Below are 20,965 nucleotides of genomic sequence, written 5' to 3' on the forward strand. Positions count from 1 at the left end.
GCCACATGTTTGGATGCGTTTTAAGTTTAACCTTCTCTGCAAATTTCTGGGGATCAGAATGCTTGGTTTTGGGATAATTACAACATCCCTGTAATGTAATGATTTTAATTAGAATCATAAAAAGTAATGTCGGGCTGGAAGGAACCTCACTCAAGTCATCTAGTCCAGCCCCTGCGCTGAGGTGGGACCAAGTAAACCCAGACCATCCCTGCCAGGTGTTTGTCCAGCCTGTTCTCCAATGATGGGCTTCCACAACCTCCCTTGGAAGCCTGTTCCACAGCTTAACTAGCCTTGTCGTTAGGTTTGATATTAGGGAAATCTTTCTAATTCTCCCTTCCTGCAGATTAACCCCATTACTTGTCCTACCGTGTACTCCATCTCAGCGTGATTCTGTCGGGGATTTTTTTAATAGCTAGGCCAGACCTAGTAGTCCAGGTGTTTGTGTGACCCCAGCAGCAGCTGAAAAGCAGCTCTGGGGCAATGAGGAATGCCCTGATAGAGGGGAATCACCAGCTGGTTTCAGGCTAGCTCTAAGCACCTCCTCCTCCCCTGCCTGTGAAGGGGCTGTGTCAGGGTATGCCAGGGGAGCTGTACCTGGTGCTTTTTTGGCTCCCACTAGCCCAGAGTCAGGCGAGCAGGAAGGCTGACATTGCCCCCAGCTCTCCTCAGCTTCACTGACTGTAAACTCACTGTGGGTGCAGATCTGGCCCATGCTGTGAGCACATGGTCTATAGACAGCGTACCCATGAGTACGTCCCAAACAGGAGGCTGACACCACAGGGAAGTGCAAAGTCAAGAACTCCCAAGTTACCAAATGCCCATGCAACTCCCTCCTCTTCAGCCCCTGACCCCTCCACCTCCTATCCCCTACCCTCTCTGCTCCTATCCAACCAGCGCCAGCTGCTTCCTCCCGCCCCCTCCAACCGTCAGCTCCTACCTGCCACCCCTTCCGGCCTCCTCCAACCGCCAGATCCTACCTCCCACCCTCCCACCCCCTCCAACCGCCAGATCCTACCTCCCACCCCCTCCAACCGTCAGCTCCTACCTGCCACCCCTTCCTGCCCCCTCCAACCGCCAGCTCCTACCTCCCACCCCTTCCTGCCCCCTCCAACCGCCAGCTCCTACCTCCCACCCCTTCCTGCCCCCTCCAACCGCCAGCTCCTACCTCCCACCCTCCCACCCCTTCCTGCCCCCTCCAACCGCCAGCTCCTACCTCCCACCCTCCCACCCCTTCCTGCCCCCTCCAACCGCCAGCTCCTACCTGCCACCCCTTCCTGCCTCCTCCAACCGCCAGATCCTACCTCCCACCCCTTCCTGCCCCCTCCAACCGCCAACTCCTACCTGCCACCCCTTCCTGCCTCCTCCAACCGCCAGCTCCTACCTCCCACCCTCCCACCCCTTCCTGCCCCCTCCAACCGCCAGCTCCTACCTGCCACCCCTTCCTGCCTCCTCCAACCACTAGCTCCTACCTCCCACCCTCCCACACCCTCCAACCGCCAGCTCCTATCCCCTACCCTCTCTGCTCCTATCCAACCAGTGTCAGCTCCTCCCTCCCAACCCTTTCTTCCCCCTCCAACTGCCATCTCCCACCTCCCACTCTCTCCTGCCCCCTCCAGCCGCCAGCTCCTACCTCCCACCCTCCGACCCCTCCAACCCCAGCTCCTATCCCCTGCCCTCTCTGCTCCCATCCAACCAGCAACAGCTCCTCCCTCCCACCCCCTTCCAACCACCAGCTCCCGCCTCTCACTCCCTCTTGCCCCCTCCAACCACCAGCTCCTATCTCCCCTGTCTCCTAACCCACCTTTCCTGTGCTCCTATCAACCCCCCAGCTCCTATCGCCCACTCCTGTCTCCTAGCCCCCTACCCTCTCCGCTCCTATCCAACCCCTGGCTTCTATCCCCCATCTCTACTCCTATCCAACCCCCTCTCAATATCCAGATGAGTCCATATCACCCATTCCTATCCAAAACCCAGTCTCCTCCTCCTCCCCCATTGCTCCTATCCAACACCCTGTCTCCAACTCCTCCCCCATTGCTCCTATCCAACACCCTGTCTCCAACTCCTCCCCCATTGCTCCTGTCCAGCACCGTCTCAGAGATGCACACGCCCCAGCTCCTATCCAGCACCCTGTCTCAGAGGTGCACACGCCCCAGCTCCTATCCAGCTCCCTGTCTCAGAGATGCACACGCCCCAGCTCCTATCCAGCTCCCTGTCTCAGAGGGGCACACGCCCCAGCTCCTATCCAGCACCCTGTCTCAGAGGGGCACACGCCCCAGCTCCTATCCAGCACCCTGTCTCAGAGGTGCACACGCCCCAGCTCCTTCCCAGCTCCCTGTCTCAGAGATGCACACGCCCCAGCTCCTATCCAGCACCCTATCTCAGAGATGCACACGCCCCAGCTCCTTCCCAGCTCCCTGTCTCAGAGATGCACATGCCCCAGCTCCCATCCAGCACCCTGTCTCAGAGATGCACATGCCCCAGCTCCCATCCAGCACCCTGTCTCAAAGATGCACACGCCCCAGCTCCCATCCAGCACCCTGTCTCAGAGGTGCACACGCCCCAGCTCCTTCCCAGCTCCCTTTCTCAGAGATGCACATGCCCCAGCTCCTTCCCATCTCCCTGTCTCAGGGATGCACACGTCCCAGCTCCTATCCAGCACCCTGTCTCAGAGATGCACACGCCCCAGCTCCTATCCAGCACCCTGTGTCAGAGGTGCACACGCCCCAGCTCCTTCCCAGCTCTCTGTCTCAGAGATGCACATGCCCCAGCTCCTATCCAGCACCCTGTGTCAGAGGTGCACACGCCCCAGCTCCTTCCCAGCTCCCTGTCTCAGAGATGCACACACCCCAGCTCCTTCCCAGCACCCTGTCTCAGAGATGCACACGCCCCAGCTCCTGTCCAGCACCCTGTCTCAGAGGTGCACACGCCCCAGCTCCTATCCAGCACCCTGTCTCAGAGGTGCACACGCCCCAGCTCCTTCCCAGCTCCCTGTCTCAGAGATGCACACGTCCCAGCCCCTATCCAGCACCCTGTCTCAGAGATGCACACGCCCCAGCTCCTATCCAGCACCCTGTCTCAGAGGTGCACATGCCCCAGCTCCTTCCCATCTCCCTGTCTCAGAGATGCACACGTCCCAGCTCCTATCCAGCACCCTGTCTCAGAGATGCACACGCCCCAGCTCCTATCCAGCACCGTCTCAGAGATGCACATGCCCCAGCTCCTTCCCAGCTCCCTGTCTCAAAGATGCACACGCCCCAGCTCCTATCCAGCAACGTCTCAGAGATGCACACGCCCCAGCTCCTATCCAGCACCCTGTCTCAGAGATGCACACGCCCCAGCTCCTATCCAGCACCCTGTCTCAGAGATGCACACGCCCCAGCTCCTTCCCAGCTCCCTGTCTCAAAGATGCACACGCCCCAGCTCCTATCCAGCACCGTCTCAGAGATGCACACGCCCCAGCTCCTATCCAGCACCCTGTCTCAGAGATGCACACGCCCCAGCTCCTATCCAGCACCCTGTCTCAGAGATGCACACACCCCAGCTCCTATCCAGCATCCTGTCTCAGAGATGCACACGCCCCAACTCCTTCCCAGCTCCCTGATTGTGTTGTTGGAAGTTGTAAAAGCTTGAAACAGGGAGTTATAATGAGAAGTGTTGGGTAATCTTAGCTATGGGCATCACTCCCAGCTCTGCCTAGAGCAGTGACTCTCAACCAGGGGGACGCATACCCTGGGGGCACACAGGGTCTTCCAGGGGGTGCAGCAACTCATCTAGATATTTGCCTAGTTTTTCCCCAGGCTACGTACAAAGCGCTATGGAAATCAGTACAAACTAACATTTCATACAGACACTGACTTGTTTATACCGCCCTCTATAAGATACACTGACATGTAAGTACAATATTTACATTCCGATTGTTTTATTTGATAACGCTATGGTAACGAAGTCAGCAATGTGTCAGTAATAGCGCGCTGTGACACGTCTGTATTTTTATGTCTGATTTTGTAAGCAAGTCGTTTTGAAGGGAGGGGAAACTTGGGGTACCCAAGACAACTCAGACTCCTGAAGTAATCTGGAACGGTTGAGAGCCACTGGCCTAGGATACTGTGTATGCAGGTATATCAGTCTATAGAGACAATACTTGTGCACCTGCTTTGCTGAAAAGATAAATTCTAATTTTGTCCAACCCACAAAGTGCTAGGCAGGCAGCTATAAATGCAGTCTTCTTTGGTGAGATCTTGTGTGCTCCCCATCACTTGTGAGCTGGATCCCGCTCTCCCCGGCGAGGGAAGAGAGCACTATGAAGAGTGTTTGGGGGGAACATTATTTAGGGGGTGGTTAAAGTTTCCCTTCAGGAATGTACAGTGCCTGCCACACATGGACAACAGGAGGCCCTGTCTCAGGCCCCTCGCTTGACATGAACCAGTTCTCCAGCCTCCGACGTCCCCTCGGGGGTGAGGATTATTGAGTAGGTGCTGCTGAAAGAACTGTCGTTTCATCTTGACCCCGGATAGCCAGACAGCTTTTAGACCTAATTTTGGACCAGTGATGTATTACCTATGGCTGACAATCCCTCCCTAGCAACAGGCCCAGAGAAACCCGTTATCTCTAGGAGCAACCTTTGATCCCACTGGCCAGGAGGTGTTGTTTCACATCTGCGGGACCCTCCAGGAGTGGATGGATTTATTCTTCCCTCTCTGAGAAATTGGAAAGTGTGGTACCAGGTACTTTACTTTCTTCCCATTGTCTGCCCTGATTCATTCACCTCCTGGCTGTGCACTCATGGGAAATGCTAGCTAACACAATGCATGGGACAAGGGGGGAAACAATCATGCAGCTATTCCCCTGCCAGCTCTGTTCCCCTGCCTACAACTTGCTACCACCTTGCTCTCTTGCAAAGTTCATTCAGGACCTTTTCTGCAGAACTGCTGCTTAGACAGTCAGTCCCCAGCCTGTAGCAGTGCATGGGATTCTTCCATCCTAAGTGCAGGACTCTGCACTTGTCCTTGTTGAATTTCATCGGATTTCTTTTGGCCCAATCCTCCCAATTTGTCTAGGTCACTCTGGACCCTATCCCTACTCTCCAGCATATCACAGAATCAGGAGGTTATCTAATCCAACCCTCTGCGCAAAGCAGGACCAATCCCCAGATAGATTTTTGCCCCAGATTCCTAAAAGCCCCCCCCCCCCCCAAGGATTGGGCTCACAACCCTGGGTTTAGCAGGCCAATGCTCAAACCACTGAGCTATCTACCTCTCTCCCCAGTTTAGTGTCATCCACAAACTTGCTGAGGGTGCAATCCATCCCGTCGTCCAGGTCATTAATGAAGATGTTGAACAAAACCGGCCCCAGGACCGACCCCTGGGGCATTCCACTTGATACCGGCTGCCAGCTAGACATGGAGCCGTTGATCAGTACCCATTGATCCTGACAAGCTGGTCAGCTTTCTATCCACTTTATAATCCATTCATCTAATCCATACTTCTTTAACTGGCTGGCAAGAACACTGTGGGAGACTATATCAAAAGCTTTGCTAAAATCAAGGTATATCACATCCACCGCCTTCCCCATATCTACAGAGCCAGGTATCTCATCATAGGGGGTTCATCAGGTATGACTTCCCTTGGTGAATCCATTTTGACTGTTCCTGATCACCTTCCTCTCCTCTAAGTGCTTCAAAATTGATTCCTTGAGGACCTGCTCTATGATTTTTCCAGGGCCTGAGGTGAGGCTGACTGGTCTGTAGTTCCTCAGATTCTCTTCTTCCCTTTTTTAAAGATGGGCACTATATTTCCCTTTTTCCAGTCATCCAGGACCAACCCTGATAGCTGCTCATAGACCTTACAGGGGTCTCAATTCACTGTATCAACTCAGGGAAGGGGAGACTGCTCAATGGAGACCTCTGCTCAATGGGCAGCTGCAGTCAAAGGATCAAACAAGATGTTTGTATGGGAAGGAGAATAATACTGATAATATTATAATGCCATGCTAGAAATCAGTGGTATGGACGCATATGGTTACTGGGTGTGGTTCCAACATCATGAGTCAGACCCTCCCCAAAATTAAGAGATTGATGTGAAAAAATGAGATTTAAAAAAAAGAATCAATAGGAAGTTATTTTTATTGACCGTCTGGCATTTGAGCCTTTAGGTGGTCACATTTTCCAGTTTTTCTCTGCAACTATGAGGGCTGGAAATTTCCCTTTTTAAAAATAAAATCTAAGAGTCTCACAAATCACCTGACTTCAGGAGCTGGGGCTTTAAAAATAACACCAAATATGGTATAATTTCAGTTACTCAAATTCCCTTTATCCCCAAATCCTAGTTATCCGTATCTACAGTGCGTCCCCCATGTAGCCCTATGTAGGTTAATCACCACTAACAACTTCCCAGTTAGTCTCTTGGCATGCTAATCAACGGTTTGTAGTTGTATAGAACAAGGGTTCTCAACCTTTTGCTTGCTGAGGCCCACCCCAATATGCTATAAAATCTTCACAGCCCACCTGGGCCACAACAGCTGGTTTTCTGCATCTAAAAGCCAGGGCTGACGTTAAGGGATAGAAAGCAGGGCAATTGCCTGGGGCCCCATGTGACAGGGGCCCCCACGAAGCTACGTTGCTCGGTCTTCAGCCCTTTGTGGCAGAGCTCAGGGCCCTGGGATTCAGCATTGGCTTTCTGCCCTGGGCCCTAGCGAGTCTAACACTGGCCCTGTTTGACGGACCCCCTGAAACCTGCTTGCAGCCCCCCAGGAGGCTCCAGACCCCTGGTTGAGAACCACTGGTATAGACATTCTGAGAGGTCACCTGCAGTTATGCTCACAAATGACAGACTGTCATTCATTAGTTTATTTTAAAAGATAAGTACTTCCAAAATAAAGTATGCCCTACAGCACTGGTGTTTTAATAAACTCAGTCATTTGGGGTTTTTCACTCTTTAATAAAGTAGAAAGTATTTAATAAACATAAGAATTACTCCCTTCATTCCCTGAATTTCTATCCCAGTAAAACTGCAGCTCAAACTAGCGCTTCCAGTTACCTGAGTGCTCAGTTCTCCTATGGGCTTAGCTGTCCCTGGGCTGTACTGGATCGTGAGATTTACAAGAGGACTATGATATTTAGCAGCTCTGGGAATGTCTTTCACGTGACAGATGGATCCAGTGTCCTGCTTGGAGAGGAAGAGGTGGCTGGTTAGCCAGAACCCCAGAGCCTGACAGGCTCAAATCAGATAGTGCCTTGAAACAAGCCCTGAGGCCAATGCGATTGGTGGAGCACAGGTAATACGCAGCCTGTGAGCCACACGCTAAGCATGCCCTGCTCTGCGTTAGCTGAGGGCAGGAAAGGGTAGGAGAGCTCAGGCAAGATCCACAACATCCAGGAGCAGCTGGACGCCCTTCCTGTTGCAAGTTTGAATAACAAAAGGCAAGGAAGCCCCCTCGGTGGAGGCTGATGTCTACTCCCTCACCCTGTTATTCTCCCAAGGCTTCCACCCTCACCTTTGTTCTCTCCTAGCATCACATAGCAAGCCTGCCACCATCCCAGCTCCCGCCTCAGCTAGAGATTGACCCTGCCCTTGCACGGGGTGTTTCCTTTTCAACCCTCTTCCACCCACCTCCCCAGCTCTTTCTCTCACAGAGGCTTCAATGCTTTGTTTCACCAGCTACTGAAAGATTAACTTCTACCCAGCAGAGTGTAAGACCCACTCTCTCCTGGGGGCAGATAGCTGGGGATATGGAGAAAAGGTCTTGAGTTTCTACAGAAAGATTCAGAATGGTTGCAATGGCTCATGGGAAGCCCGAAGCCTGTTTGCATACTTCTTGGTGGAGGCTGAGTCCAGCCCGGCCCCTGGAACACAGCAGTGTGCCAGGGAGAGGCTAGCAGGTCTCGGGAAATGGGAGCCGTGTTCTGGACCCCAGGCGAGCGTGCGCTGCTGCTGTTAGTCAGACTGTGTCTTTCTGTGGCTTGTCTCTGAATGCGGTGGCTTGCCTTTTTAAAAATGCAATAAGATTCCTAAACCACCTCTGTCTGGCAGGCTGAGGGAGGCCAATCTCACCGAAGCAAACATCACGTCCTTCTTCAGGAGAGAGAGAAGCTTTTAGAACTGCCCTCAAAGTCCTGGAGATGAGTGAGACTTGGCAGCTCTGCATCCATTCTCCAGGAGGAACCTCACTCCAGCCTGTGCTGTTAGCTCGACAGACTCACCCTGGGGCTTTTTTTTTTTATCTCTTTTCTCTTTTCTCTCAAAGTGTTTCTGGGGACTGTGGTCCCTTTCCGTATGTACAAAGAGAAGATATTCTGGAAACCATATTCTCTCTAATGCTGAAAGGGTTCTAGCCTCCAAAAGCCATATTTGCACATAGACCTCTGCCTTGATATAATACTGTCCTCGGGAGCCAAAAAATCTTACCGTGTTATAGATGAAACCGCGTTATATCGAACTTGCTTTGATCCCCTGGAGTGCGCTGCCCTGCCCCCCCCCCCCCAGCGCTGCTTTACCGTGTTATATCCAAATTCGTGTTTTCTCGGGTCGTGTTACATTGAGGTAGAGGTGTACCGACAGTGCTGGATAAAGGGAGCTGGGGGTTGAGTTTCCTTTCTGACCCTTATAGTGATCAACTGATGCACTGATGCACGATATGAAATGATGCCCTGAAGCATGAGATTCATGCATGAGCCCTGAAACATAAGATTAGATGGCTCCCATCTTAGCATGTTTAAGTACAAATATTATTGGTCATAAAATTATCCAACCATCTCATAGACCTTTCTCCTCTTAAACTACTTAAAGCTTCATCTCAGTTAGGTTTAGTCTTGTGCGTTAGTGAGCGAAGGGCTCATTTCACACATTTCTTCTATTGGCAGAACAGGGGTTAAAGCTGCGGGAGAGCTTTAGAGGTATGAAAAAATGTGTGAACCATGTCAGTGGAGCTCTGCACTTCCTGCCTGCAGTGCTGACTTTCACAGGCATTGTGCCATATGAGATGAGGTAAAAGTAGATGATGCCAAGGCTTGTCCACGTAGGTAAGAAAAACTTCCTTGGAATGCAGGGTTAGCCGTTCCGTGCTTTGTGGTGTTTGTAACTGGGCAACTTTTGTAACATTGCAGCAGAAACTGGGGACGAGAAATTATTCTCCGATAAGTATCCCATCCTATCCGGTGCTCCGGGGCTCTTTCACTGAAAGAAAACATAGGGCCATGGGAACTGCCACGTGGGATCACACTTGTGGTCCTATCTAGCCCAGTATCCTCAAACAGTGGTAGCACCAGATACTTCAGAGGAAAGTGCAAAAAACCCTCCAGTGCGCAGGTGGGGGTAGGGTGGGGAGGTGTCACTCTTTCGTGAGGGTCTTATCCAAACTCTGACATATGGGAGATTGGCTTCAACCCTGAAACGTGACGTTTGGTCTCCTTTCACCATTTGCTTTGGTAGCATGTCTTACAGCCTGGCAGGGAGAGGGGGAGATGCCATGTCTGCCAGAATCTAGGGTGACCAGACGTCCCATTAAAATCGGGACTGTCCTGATATTGAACACTCTGTCCCATGTCCCAACCGATGTACAATCAGGACGCCATTTCTCCCAATAGGGTAGGGTTGCCAGGCCTCCGGTTGGCATGGGGCTGGTAGGCTCCCTTCCCGGCCATGGCGCTGGTAGGCTCCCTTCCCGGCCATGGCGCTGGTAGGCTCCCTTCCTGGCCAACTCTGCACAACTCCTCGGAAGTGGCAACATCTACCTCTGGAGCCTAGGCACAGGGACAGCCAAGGGGGCTCTGCATGCTGTCCCTGCCATGCGGGCCGGCTCCACAGCTCCCATTGGCTGGTTACCAGCCAATGGGAGCTATGGAGGCGGCACCTGCCAGCGAGGCAATGTGCAGGGCTGCCTAGTTGCACTTCTGCCTAGAACCCAGAGGGAAATGTTGCCACTTTCAGGGAGCCACCTGAGGTAAGCACCGCCCAGAGCCTGCGCCCCCTCCCAGACCCCAAGCCCTTGCCCTAGCCCTGAATCTCCTCTTGCACCCAAACTCTCTCCCGGAGTCAGCACCCCGAACCCTCCTCTTGTGCCCCAACACACAGCCCCAACTCTGAGACCCCCCGCTTGTGGCTGCGCCCCCCCCAACCCACAGCATGCGACAGGGTGTGTAGCCAGGGTTGTGCGCCCACAACTTGCAGCTGGGGCTAGAGCCGGGCCGTGCATTCCGCAGTTTGCAGTGGGGCTGGAGCTGAGGGCTAAACCTGGCCATGCGCCCCCCTTTGCAGCTTCCTAGGACTGTGCACCTCCCATGGTTCCGGTGGGGGCTGTGAGCCTGTGGCTGCCCCCACCCCCTCAACGTGTCCCAATATTTTACTTCACCCTACCAGAATCTCACCTCCCTCTGTCCTAGCAAATGGGACTGATGGTCCCTCCTGTCCAGGACGTCCCTGTCACTGTTACCCAGCAGCCTCTGCCACCTGACAGTCCCCAGCCAGCTGGGTCGGGGGAGTGGATAGCTGTTTGGCTGAGTGTATGTGTCATAATCTGCCTCATCACCACTGCTCATGCCCTGTAGGAACTGTCGCATGTTCCCACCCTGCCCCATCACCTGCAAAGCATCTCCCACCCCATCTCTCTAGTGTAGCCACACCCATCCCTGTGGGATCTGAGCCAGCCGGTTCCCAGCACACACAGTCAGATCCCTGGGGAGCCACACGGTGCTGGGAGTGCTGGGCAGCTAACATAACGATTCCCTGCACCCACCCCCACACACCTCCAAAATTCTCCTTTACGTTCCCCTTCCCAGAGATCCTGGCCTTTCCCTTTCAAAACTGGCTGTGCATCCTAATCTTGTCTGATGCCGTACCTCTATCAGTGGCCTATGCCTGATGCTTCAGAGGAAGGAGCAAACACCCCGGTAACCCATAATGCATTGTGTCAGTTGTACAACAGATGGGGTATGGGCAAGTCTCAGCAGATACCCAAGCAGTAGAGTTTGCCTGCCTCAGCCTTTAGAGTAAATACAAATGTTATTAGCAGAGAAGGAATTATCTAGCTCCTTTTAAAATCCAACACCAGGATTGGTTGTTGGATCCTATAGCAGTGCATTCTACACGGCCATCACTACCCCTTTTATTTGCTCTAAATAGGCCTGCCTTTAAAGGACAGATTCATAGATTCCGAGGCCAGAAGGAACCATTGTGACTGTCAAGGTAGTATTCCCATTCTGAACCTTAGCCTTCCCCCCTCCTCTTTTCCCCCTCACCACTCCCTGAGAGAGAGACAGATTCCTAACACAGAGAGAAATCAGGCTTTTCTTCCCCACTTCTCTCTTTTCTCCCACCAGTTCCCTGGTGAGTGCAGACCCCCTCCCCTTGAGTCTTAGACAAGGGAAAAATCAATCAGGTTCTTAAAAAGAAAAAGCTTTTAATAAAAGAAAGAAAAAGTAAAAAATTATCTCTGTAATATCAAGAGGAAAAAAATGTTACAGGGTCTTTCAGCTTATAGAGAATAGAGAGAATCCTCCCCCCAGCACAATACAAGTTGCAGCAAACAGAAATACAATCCTTCCAGCAAAATACACATTTGCAATAAAGAAAATAATCAAAAGACTAAACTGCCTTTCTAACTAGCACTTACTAAATTTAGCAGAAGAGACTTTTTCAGAAAGATTGGAGAAACCTAGATGTATGTCTGGCCTCTCCTAGCCCCCAGAGAGAGCAAAGTAAAAACCAAAAAAAACCACAAACAAAGGCTTCCCTCCACCGAGATTTGAAAGTATCTTGTCTCCTGATTGGTCCTCTGGTCAGGTGTTCCAGGTTTACTGAGCTAGTTAACCCTTTACAGGTACAAGAGACATTACCCTTTACCATCTGCTTATGACAGTGACCATCTAGTCTGACTGTGGGTATAATGCAGACCAGAGAACATCAGCAAAATAATTCCTAGAGCAGATCTGTTAGAAAAACATCCCATCTCTATTTAAAAATGGTCAGTGCTGGAGAATCCACCATAAAAATTTATGCTGCATTTCTAGTCTGAATTTGTCTAGCTTCTACTTTCAGCTATTGAATCGTGTTAGACCTTTCTCTCCTAGACTGAAGAGCCCATTAGTAAATATTTTTCTCCACATAGATACTTATAAACTGTAACCAAGTCTCCCCCTTAACCTTCTCATATTAATGTGGTGAGGTTCAACAAGGACAAGTGCAGAGTCCTGCACTTAGGAAAGAAGAATCCCACGCACTGCTACAGGCTGGGGACTGACTGGCTAAGCAGCAGTTCTGTAGAAAAAGACCTGAGAATTACAGTGGACAAGAAGCTGGATATGAGTCAGCAGTGTGCCCTTGTTGCCAAGAAGGTCAATGGCATATTGGGCTGCATTAATAGGAGCATTGCCAGCAGATCGAGGGAAGTGATTATTCCCCTCTATTCAGCACTGGTGAGGCCCCACTTGGAGTATTGCATCCAGTTTTGGTCCACTGACTACAGAAGGGATATGGACAAATTGGAGAGAGTCCAGTGGAGGGCAAGGAAAATGATCAGAGGGCTGGGGCACATGACTTGCGAGGAGAGGCTGAGGGAACTGGGCTTGTTTAGTCTGCAGACAAGAAGAGTGAGTGGGGATTTGATAGCAGCCTTCAACTACCTGAAGGAGGGTTCCAAAGAGGATGGAGCTTGGCTGTTCTCAGGGGTGGCAGATGACAGAACAAGGAGCAATGGTCTCAAGTTGCAGTGGGGGAGGTCTAGGTTGGATATTAGGAAACACTATTTCACTAGGAGGGTGGTGAAGCACTGGAATGAGTTCCCTAAGGAGGTGGTGGAATCTCCTTCCTTAGAGGTTTTTAAGGTCAGGCTTGACAAAGCCCTGGCTGGGATGATTTAGTTGGTGTTGGGCCTGCTTTGAGCAGGGGGTTGGACTAGATGACCTCCTGAGATCTCTTCCAATCCTAGTATTATGTGACTCTATGATTCTCTTTGTGAAGTCAAGTAGATTGAACCCCTTGAATCTCTTGCTGTTTTCTAATCCTTCAATCATTCTTGTGGCTCCTCTGTGACCCCTTTCTGATTTATCAACATCCTTCTTGAATTGTGGGCACCAGAGCTGGACTCAGTTGTAACTGAAGTGCACTTGTGGCCAAGATGAGTCCGCTCTCCGGGTGGCTCTGGCCAAGAAAAGGCATGTGCAGGAACGAAGCAGGGAACCTCCCCCTCTCCCTTACCAGGGGGAACCTGTTCCAACACCCCTGGAGTAAACACTCCCACCCCCACCAAAACAGTACAGTGAAAATAGAAAGGGAAATACGTGTTTACACTGTTTCCCAGGATAGAGTCCCCCATCACGTAAGGATGGCCTCCATTCTGTGTTCCTGGATGTACACATTGACCTTTAGCCATATGAAATCACACATTGTTTGCATGTGCCCAGTTTACCAAGCGATTGAGTGACCTGTCCTCTTCATTATTTACCACTCCCCCAACTTTTGCGTCATCTTTATCTGGGATGATTTTATGTTTTCTCCCAGGTCGCTAATAAAAATATTCAATAGTGTAGGGCCAAGAACCAATCCCTGAGGGACCCCACTGGAAACACACTCGCTTGGTAACAATTCTCTGTTTTTAATCACATTTTGAGACCCGTCCGTTAGCCAGATTTTAATCTCTTTAATGTGTCCCATGTAAATTTGATATCGTTCCAGTCAGGCATGAGGCCCCTTGTTCTCTCATAGAATAGGATGGGCCAGAAAATTGATACTCTGGGTACACACCACAAACATTTCAGGTAAAAAAGCGGGCACTGTCCCCTGGGTTATATAGCTCACCTTGCACATCTGCAGATTATAGCTTTCTGAATGATGGGAAAAACCCATTGAAATGCCATCCCAAATGGAAAACCCTCAGTCAATGCCACTGGCAGGGCTGGGTCTGTGTGCCTAAACTGGCTGGCCATTCTCCCTGGCAGGGAGAGGAACAAACACATGCGGACAGAGTCCCTCTAGACGTGGGCTGTGATTCATCCTGGGTATAAGGAAGTGCAATTCCACTGGCCTTACTATGGCTCTGCCCTTTTACAACCGGGCTCAGTTTGGTCGCTGGTCCCCTGCGATCAGTTGCCTGTTTTCCTTCACATGCTCGCAGTTTTGTGAGCTTCTTCCTTCCTTGCGCCGGCTGAGGCAGTGGCTTTGTTTCCAACTCTGGGATGGGTGTCTCTGTGCTGACTCCGGCCCAGTTCCAGGTGAGGTAACTAGTGCCGGGCTGGGGGTGGCCTGGGCTGTATGATACTGATTGTTGGGAACCCCGCCCCCCGCCTTGATTTCATGTGATTTTAACTTGATAGAAAACCCAGCTGCTCCCCTTTGCAGGGTTAGCTTTTGCCTCTGCTTTGATTCATTTGGGTTTGCACCCAGAGTCTAACCCTTTAAATTCCAGGTTTGACAACAAGGCCCCAAAAACTCAAACCCAAACCAGGTGAAGCAGCTGAGTTTCATCTGAATTTGCATCAGAACCAAACCAAAATGGGTCCAGGGTTGTGCACTTAAGTGACTCTTCCCTCAAACCTTGTAGTGAAACCTTAGAACAGGGGAGTTTTGCTTTGTTTTGTGCTTTGCAACAAAAGTTTTGCACAGATCTCATTATGGCAATCTGGACCTGATGATTGCCATCCCTAGCCCCCTCGGGACCCAAGAAGCAGTGGCCTTGCCATGAAGGAAGCCATTTTCTAGCCTCACAATTAGTGAATTACTCATTTACAGCCTGCTTTTTCCCATGGAAAAAAAAAAGTTGATTTCAACAAGCCCAGCTCTCCACTGTCTGTACAAGATTAATCTCATGACGATGCCATTCTGGGTGAAATCACTGAGCCCGCTGAGTAATCTCATCAGGCAGGGATAACAGCAAACAGCCCGTTCTCTAATTTCTTTCTCTGTTTTTCCTTGTCGTCTCTTTAAATTTAAAATATTTTTGGCTCTGCTAATCCCTGAGGAGAAGGGCTCTGTGGAGCAGGATACTGACTGCCAAATATGGTGCTGATGCTAAAGATGTTAGAGGAATGTGACTTGTGCTAAGCCTATGGACTCAGAATTTGCTGCCAAACAAATTAGGTCATTTAAACTTTGCAGGCTTTAAAGGATGCTGGAACTTTAATTTGGAATGAAAATTCTGGTGTTATTTTTGCTAAACAGCTCAGTGTCCTGGGGAATTTAGTTTGGCATTTTCTCAGTGTGACCGTTGGTCCCAGCTTTAGTAAGATCTGGAGTGACTTCTGCCGTAATTTAGATGCACCATTGTGCACACAAAGCTTTTACGTGTGATCTGTGTGGATGTTCACCATCATGACACGTTTGTTTGTCTGTGGATGTGGCCAACCAGTTGCGGAGCTATTTACACATACAACAAGGTGATTTGCATGCACAATTTCATGTCTGACTTTTTGGAGGTGAGGCCCATTATATCCTGCTATGTAGCGTTTAGATGAAAATGATGGTTGACAATAGCGGGAGGTGACCTAGCGGCAGCCTCCAGGCAATGTGACCCATAGATTCTGCAATGTGAGCCCTAGCCACCTTCCCCTTTAATAGAGAAGTGGTCCACAGAAACCCAAGTCCCTGCATGCAGTGCTCTGTCTTGTTCGGGGCAGCCCAGCCAGTAGCAGCAAGAGGGAGTTTAGCAGGAGTCGTCCCAGCAGCCACTCTTTCATATATGTAAATTGTTTCATTTATGCCAACTTGGGTAGGGCCTCGAGCTTCTGACAGCTTAGCGGGCCCCCAGTTTTACCACATGTGTCCTTCCCCCCGCTCCTAATGTAGTGGATGTACTGACCCCCAGCAGTCGAGGTGCAATAAGAGCCTGGGGCTGCCATTCCACTTTGGAGACATTCAGCAATTCCACAGTAGGAAGAATCGGGTTGCTTTGGAAGACAACAGTGATGCACAGTGCATGCACCTTCTCTGGGGGAGGGCCCCTAGTGTCGGCATCGCCCTAGAACTGCCAAATCCTAGCGGCTACTCGTGTGAGTTTTGTTAAAGCGAAGTGGCTGTCATCTGCACTGCGCCGTCACTGCATCGGTACCGCTCCTTTTGCTCTCCCCGTGCCCTTCCTGGGGCCCATGGCCCAGCTGGGCAGTCGTCGGGACGGTTCTGTACCCTAGGAGCATCTTCCCATCCAGCTGTGGCAGCATTAGCCACTCACCCAGCTGATTGTTCCGTCCTGCCCATTCATTCTTTTCTGCTTTCAAGAGAGAGTCTTGCTTTGCTTAGAAGAGTTCTGTGCCACTTTATAGACTAACAGACGTATTGGAGCATAAGCTTTCGTGGGTGAATGACATGACATGCATCCGATGAAGTGGGTATTGACCCACGAAAGCTCATGCTCCGATACATCTGTTAGTCTATACGGTGTCACAGGACTCTTTGCTGCTTTTACAGATCCAGACTAACATGGCTACCCCTCTGATACTTGCTTTGCTTTGAGGCTGCAACTCGGCATTTTATTTAACGTTTCTCACTCTGCATGGCCTTGGGGGCGGGGGCAGAGGATTTCTTTGAAAGACAATTTTCAAAGTGTGGGTTTGTGTGGAACAGCCCCTTCTTCCTCAGGTTGTCAGACAGTCTGAGAAGAGAAGGGGCTTTGAGACGTCCCCACTGATCCTGCGAGTTATGGATTGGAGAAGTCACAGCGCTCTGGTGAGACCGTGCCCCTGACCCTGCTGGGTGGAGTTGGGTCATCAAAACAAGGGCCTGTTTCTATGCCACATAAGCAGAGGCCTGCTACTGGAGATCGCACAGGAATGGAGACCGTACACCCCTCCAGGCAGATCCTTCTTCAATGGAGTCCTGATCATTTACCCCAGTGGAGGATCTGCCACCATGTTTTGAAACCAGATTTGGCCCTTATCAGCTAGCTCCTAGTGTGCAACATTACCAGTCCCGGGTGTTCAAAACTCACGAGCAAGGTGCCAAAAGATCCTGATATTAAAAACCATGAGATTTTACAAAATACTGACGACGTTTTCTTCATTTGCTTTCACATGTGGGAGCACTGGGGGAAGCGGTGTCACACTCTCCAGCTTGCCCCAGAAAGTCTCTTTTCTTCATGAAAAGGGAGAGTCTCGGCTAAGGACCTGACCCCCGCAGCTGGGGCTGTACGAAAAGCACCAAGCATTGTGAAAGTCATGAGCGTCCCAGTGCCTGTGTCACCGTGTCTCGCCTGCCCTCTCTCCTGCTGTACATAGCTGTCATTACCCTCTAATAGCAGTAAAAGTAAGAATAAATACACGATCAACTGCAATGGCACCCGGACGCATGCTGTCCTCTTGCTGAAGAATTGCTTGTAGTCAATGCCAGAACCATAGCTCTGGAGACCACAGGGCATTACTTATCCAGAGCAGGCCAGCAATGGAAGCTTTTCTCCCCCTTACGGCAGTTCCACCTCCTGGCTCGCTCAGTCCTTGGTTTCTCTGCAGTGATGACATGAGAGCCGATGAGCCAGTCAGTGCCTGTTGTCTGGGAGGCCTGGGCTGTGGACACGTGTCTGTTGAGCAGTGTTGAGAGGACTGGCTCTCCTGACATGGGACATCAGACAGCTGTCAGAGGTCACGGCTTTTGGTCACTGCAAGCAATGGATATGACAGCCTGGGCAGGGCTAGAACCCCTCATCCCTCCCCCACACGCAAGCTGGGAGCTAAACAAAACTACCATTGTGGTTAGTTGGTTCCACATGCTTCTACACCTCCGTTATTTGTTGTAATACTTAGCGCTTTCTACCAAGGGTAGGGCCCCGTTGTGCAAGGGGCTGTATCATGTCCCTGAGCAAAAAACTTACCATCTAGGCAGGCAAGTCAGACAAAGGGGGTGAGAAAGGGAGGCACAGTCTCCCCATTTTACAGATGAGAATTGAGGTGTAGAGACACTATAGGCAAAAGGTCCCAAAGCGCTTCAGTGACCCGTAAGAGTGACTCGGGAGCCTAAGTCTCATCACAAGGCCACTCTGTACGTTCCTTCTGAAAAGCTCTCCGGAAGTGACCTGGCCGGGATCACACTGCGTCTGTGGCAGATCTGGGATCTGCGAACGGAATACACATCTCCTGAGCCCCACTCCCATGCCTTGACCACAAGCCCCTCCTTCATCTCCTAAAAGTGGACGTAAAAGAGAAAGTGCCAAAATTCCAGAGTGGTAAAGGTTGTCGTGGTGGGTATTTTTGGTCCATGCATAAAAGCAGGAAGTTCTGGAGATCTCACAAGCCTGTTCTAATGAGATGTTCAGTTCTGTTTAGCTGGAGGTTCTGAGAAGATTCTCATCAGTTGAGTCCTATATAACAGAGCCATTTTATAGCTGTGCATCATCACTGTCGGGAAAGAACATTCCAGCTAGACGTGCCCTGAGCCCTCAAGTCCAGAGCTGGTTCCTAGCTAGTTCGGCATGGTTCTAATTCCAGCTTGGGGCTGTGCTCTTCACTGCCTTCAGGGGAAAGTCATTTCCAGCTCCCCGACCCATCTGCCCTGACTCTAAGAAGTGTGACAGTTCAAAGCCGGGGCATTAATGAGCCTGCCTGTCACCCAGGGCAGGTGTTTCTCTTATCCTTTATTTGTCCCCTCCTCCTTGCCTTTTTGAACCCTGATTGGGTTTAATTCTGGAGCTTGGGAGCCCAGCCTGAGTTAAACATGAACATTTCTCCCTCTTTTTAATCTTAAAACTATTCCCAGAAGGTTCCTCACCCCCTGCCCCAGCCTTCTCAAAATAAAAATCCCTCCTTCCTTGTCGACTCTGAGCCTTTCAGCTGCTCTCCCTTCCCCTGATTTTAGGATTGCTGCCCTCTAGCTCATGTATAGCCATCCTGCCCTTTCTTCCCAAAGCCTCCAGCAGGATCCACTATCACTTGACAGTGGAGTTAGTGATAACTGGAGTCCAGAGATCAACTCGCTGCCTTGTGTCATTAACACTGCCATGTAACTGAATAATGCCGTCTGAGGTTGGACATCCCATGGCCTGAGGGCGCCAGCCTTCAAAGGCTGGTGCGTGTGAGATGTCTGCCTTGTGAACTACGTTATGGTCACAGCGATTGCAGTTCCAATTTCGTAGTGGTCTATAAACCAGATGAAGGCAAGTTCTGTTATTTGTGAATAAATTAAGGAAAACAAAGCCCTTATTGTTCCATGTTTTATCAGTCGATTCAATAAAGATAAAAATTTGCTTTAAAAACAAGTCATCGGTTTCAGCTTTAAAATTGGAATTTTGGTGCGTTTTTCTATGTACAAAGTGGTGGAGGCCCTTATCCTGCAATCCGACCCATGCACCAAGACCCTAGTGACCCCCAGAGCCCTATGCAAGTGCTGGGGTCTGCCAGCGAGGATCTCACTGTGGGATCCCCGAGTCAGAATTGTGGAGAACCATGCCAATCCCAGTGTGAGCTGTGTGTGCTTTGTTTGGCTTTCAAGCAATGTGCTTGAGGTGCTGGTGACCTGAGCCACAGCGGTCTGGTGTTCGGGGCACTCGCCCACAGTGCTGATTTCATTCAGTAGTTTTCCATGTTGGCTATACAGATAATTGACACGCTCTGTTTTCTTGCTTTGACAAAGGGAATTCGCTTTGACCCTGAAATTCCGCAAACGCTACGACTAGAATTCGCCAAGGCAAACACCAAGATGGCCAAGAGCAAGCTAGTGGGAACCCCGAACCCAAGCACTCCTCTCCCCAGCACGGTACCACAGTTCATTACCAGGGAGCAATGTAAGTGTTTGGTTTTATGGTCTTCTTAATTAAACAGCAGGTAGAGATGGCCAAGGAGCTGAATCCTGTGGCGCTCTGTGACTTAGACAATCTGAAAGAGGAGAAACCACTGCATTAGTGTGGTGTCTCTGGCAAAGCAATGTTAGATGTGAATGACGTGTGCCTTCCTCGCGCTTGCTGGAAGATGAGGTGGTTTTGTCTATGACCAAGTCCTTTGTTTGTAGATCAGGATCTGGAGGTGACCTTCTGCCTCTGGCAGGCTGCTTAGGTAGCAGGTACAACAGGGTGGCCTCTTTTGTTGTTGGTGCTGTTGTTTTCTGGCAGTATAGTTGATACTGGTACTCTCTGGATCTTCCATGCACAGCAGTGGCATCACTTGCATGGGACATTTGGGTGGACCCTGGCTTTGGGCAGGCAGGCAATGATGGGGTGGGACACAGGGGGGACAGGAGGCATCAGAGGGCCCACCTCCCACCCACCCCCTCCAATCCAGCCGGCCTTGTGGGGGGCGATGGATGCTCTGGGAAGGAGTCCCCCGGGGCCTGCTCTCCACCGTGCACGGTTCCCATCCCTATTGCACTGACCAATGCCGGGCCTGGCTCCCTGAGGCAGCAGGCCTACATTTTTTAATGATCACCGCCACTGGGTGGGCCAGCTGCCCTCCTCCTGCTGCTGCATGCATGTATGTGTGGCAGGCTAGTCAGGGGCTCCGCTGCTGTTCTGCTGTGGTCCCAACCCTCTCCGGTTGGGCCGGGGTTATGTGCACCTGGCATGTGGTATCCTCCACATCTGGGTGGGGCTGGAGCAGAGCCGGGGCTGGGAAGTGGGCCTGGATGCTAAGTGGGTGAGCTGTGGTCCACCCAGGGCCACCCATAGCTACACCCCTGATGCACAGTCACTTCTGGAAGCAGAGATTGAATGTTTATACATGACAGAGAACACTGGATGATGTCAATGTCAATGTGTACATCTAAGAACAAAGAGAGCAGGCCGTACTTACAGGACTGGGGACTCTATAATCTGGGGACAGTTACTCTGGCAAAGATTTTGGGATCGTGGTGGACAATCAGCTGAACCATGAGCTTCCAATGTGACACTGTGGTCAGTAAGGTTAGCGCAATCCTTAGATGCCGAAACAGCGGAATCTCAAGTAGCAGTAGAGAGTTATTTTACCTCTGTATTTGGCACTGGTGCGACCGTTGCTGCATACCATGTCCAGCTCTGGTGTCCACAATTCAAGAAGGATGTTGATAAATTGGAGAAAAGAAAGAAAGGC

At 50.9% G+C, this 20,965-nt stretch overlaps 1 protein-coding gene across 3 annotated transcripts in view; it reads left to right on the top strand.

Moving 5' to 3' along the window:
* Positions 1–20,965, top strand: part of RBPMS (RNA binding protein, mRNA processing factor) — a 133,943-nt gene that overhangs the window by 54,399 nt on the left and 58,579 nt on the right. For all 3 annotated transcript variants that reach the window (XM_030565273.1, XM_030565274.1, XM_030565272.1), the window contains exon 5: positions 19,539–19,689. In XM_030565273.1, the coding sequence (XP_030421133.1) occupies positions 19,539–19,689 (151 nt within the window). The remainder of the gene's footprint in view (positions 1–19,538; positions 19,690–20,965) is intronic.

Source organism: Gopherus evgoodei, chromosome 5 (assembly GCF_007399415.2).
Source record: "Gopherus evgoodei ecotype Sinaloan lineage chromosome 5, rGopEvg1_v1.p, whole genome shotgun sequence".
Taxonomy (NCBI): Eukaryota; Metazoa; Chordata; order Testudines; family Testudinidae; genus Gopherus; species Gopherus evgoodei.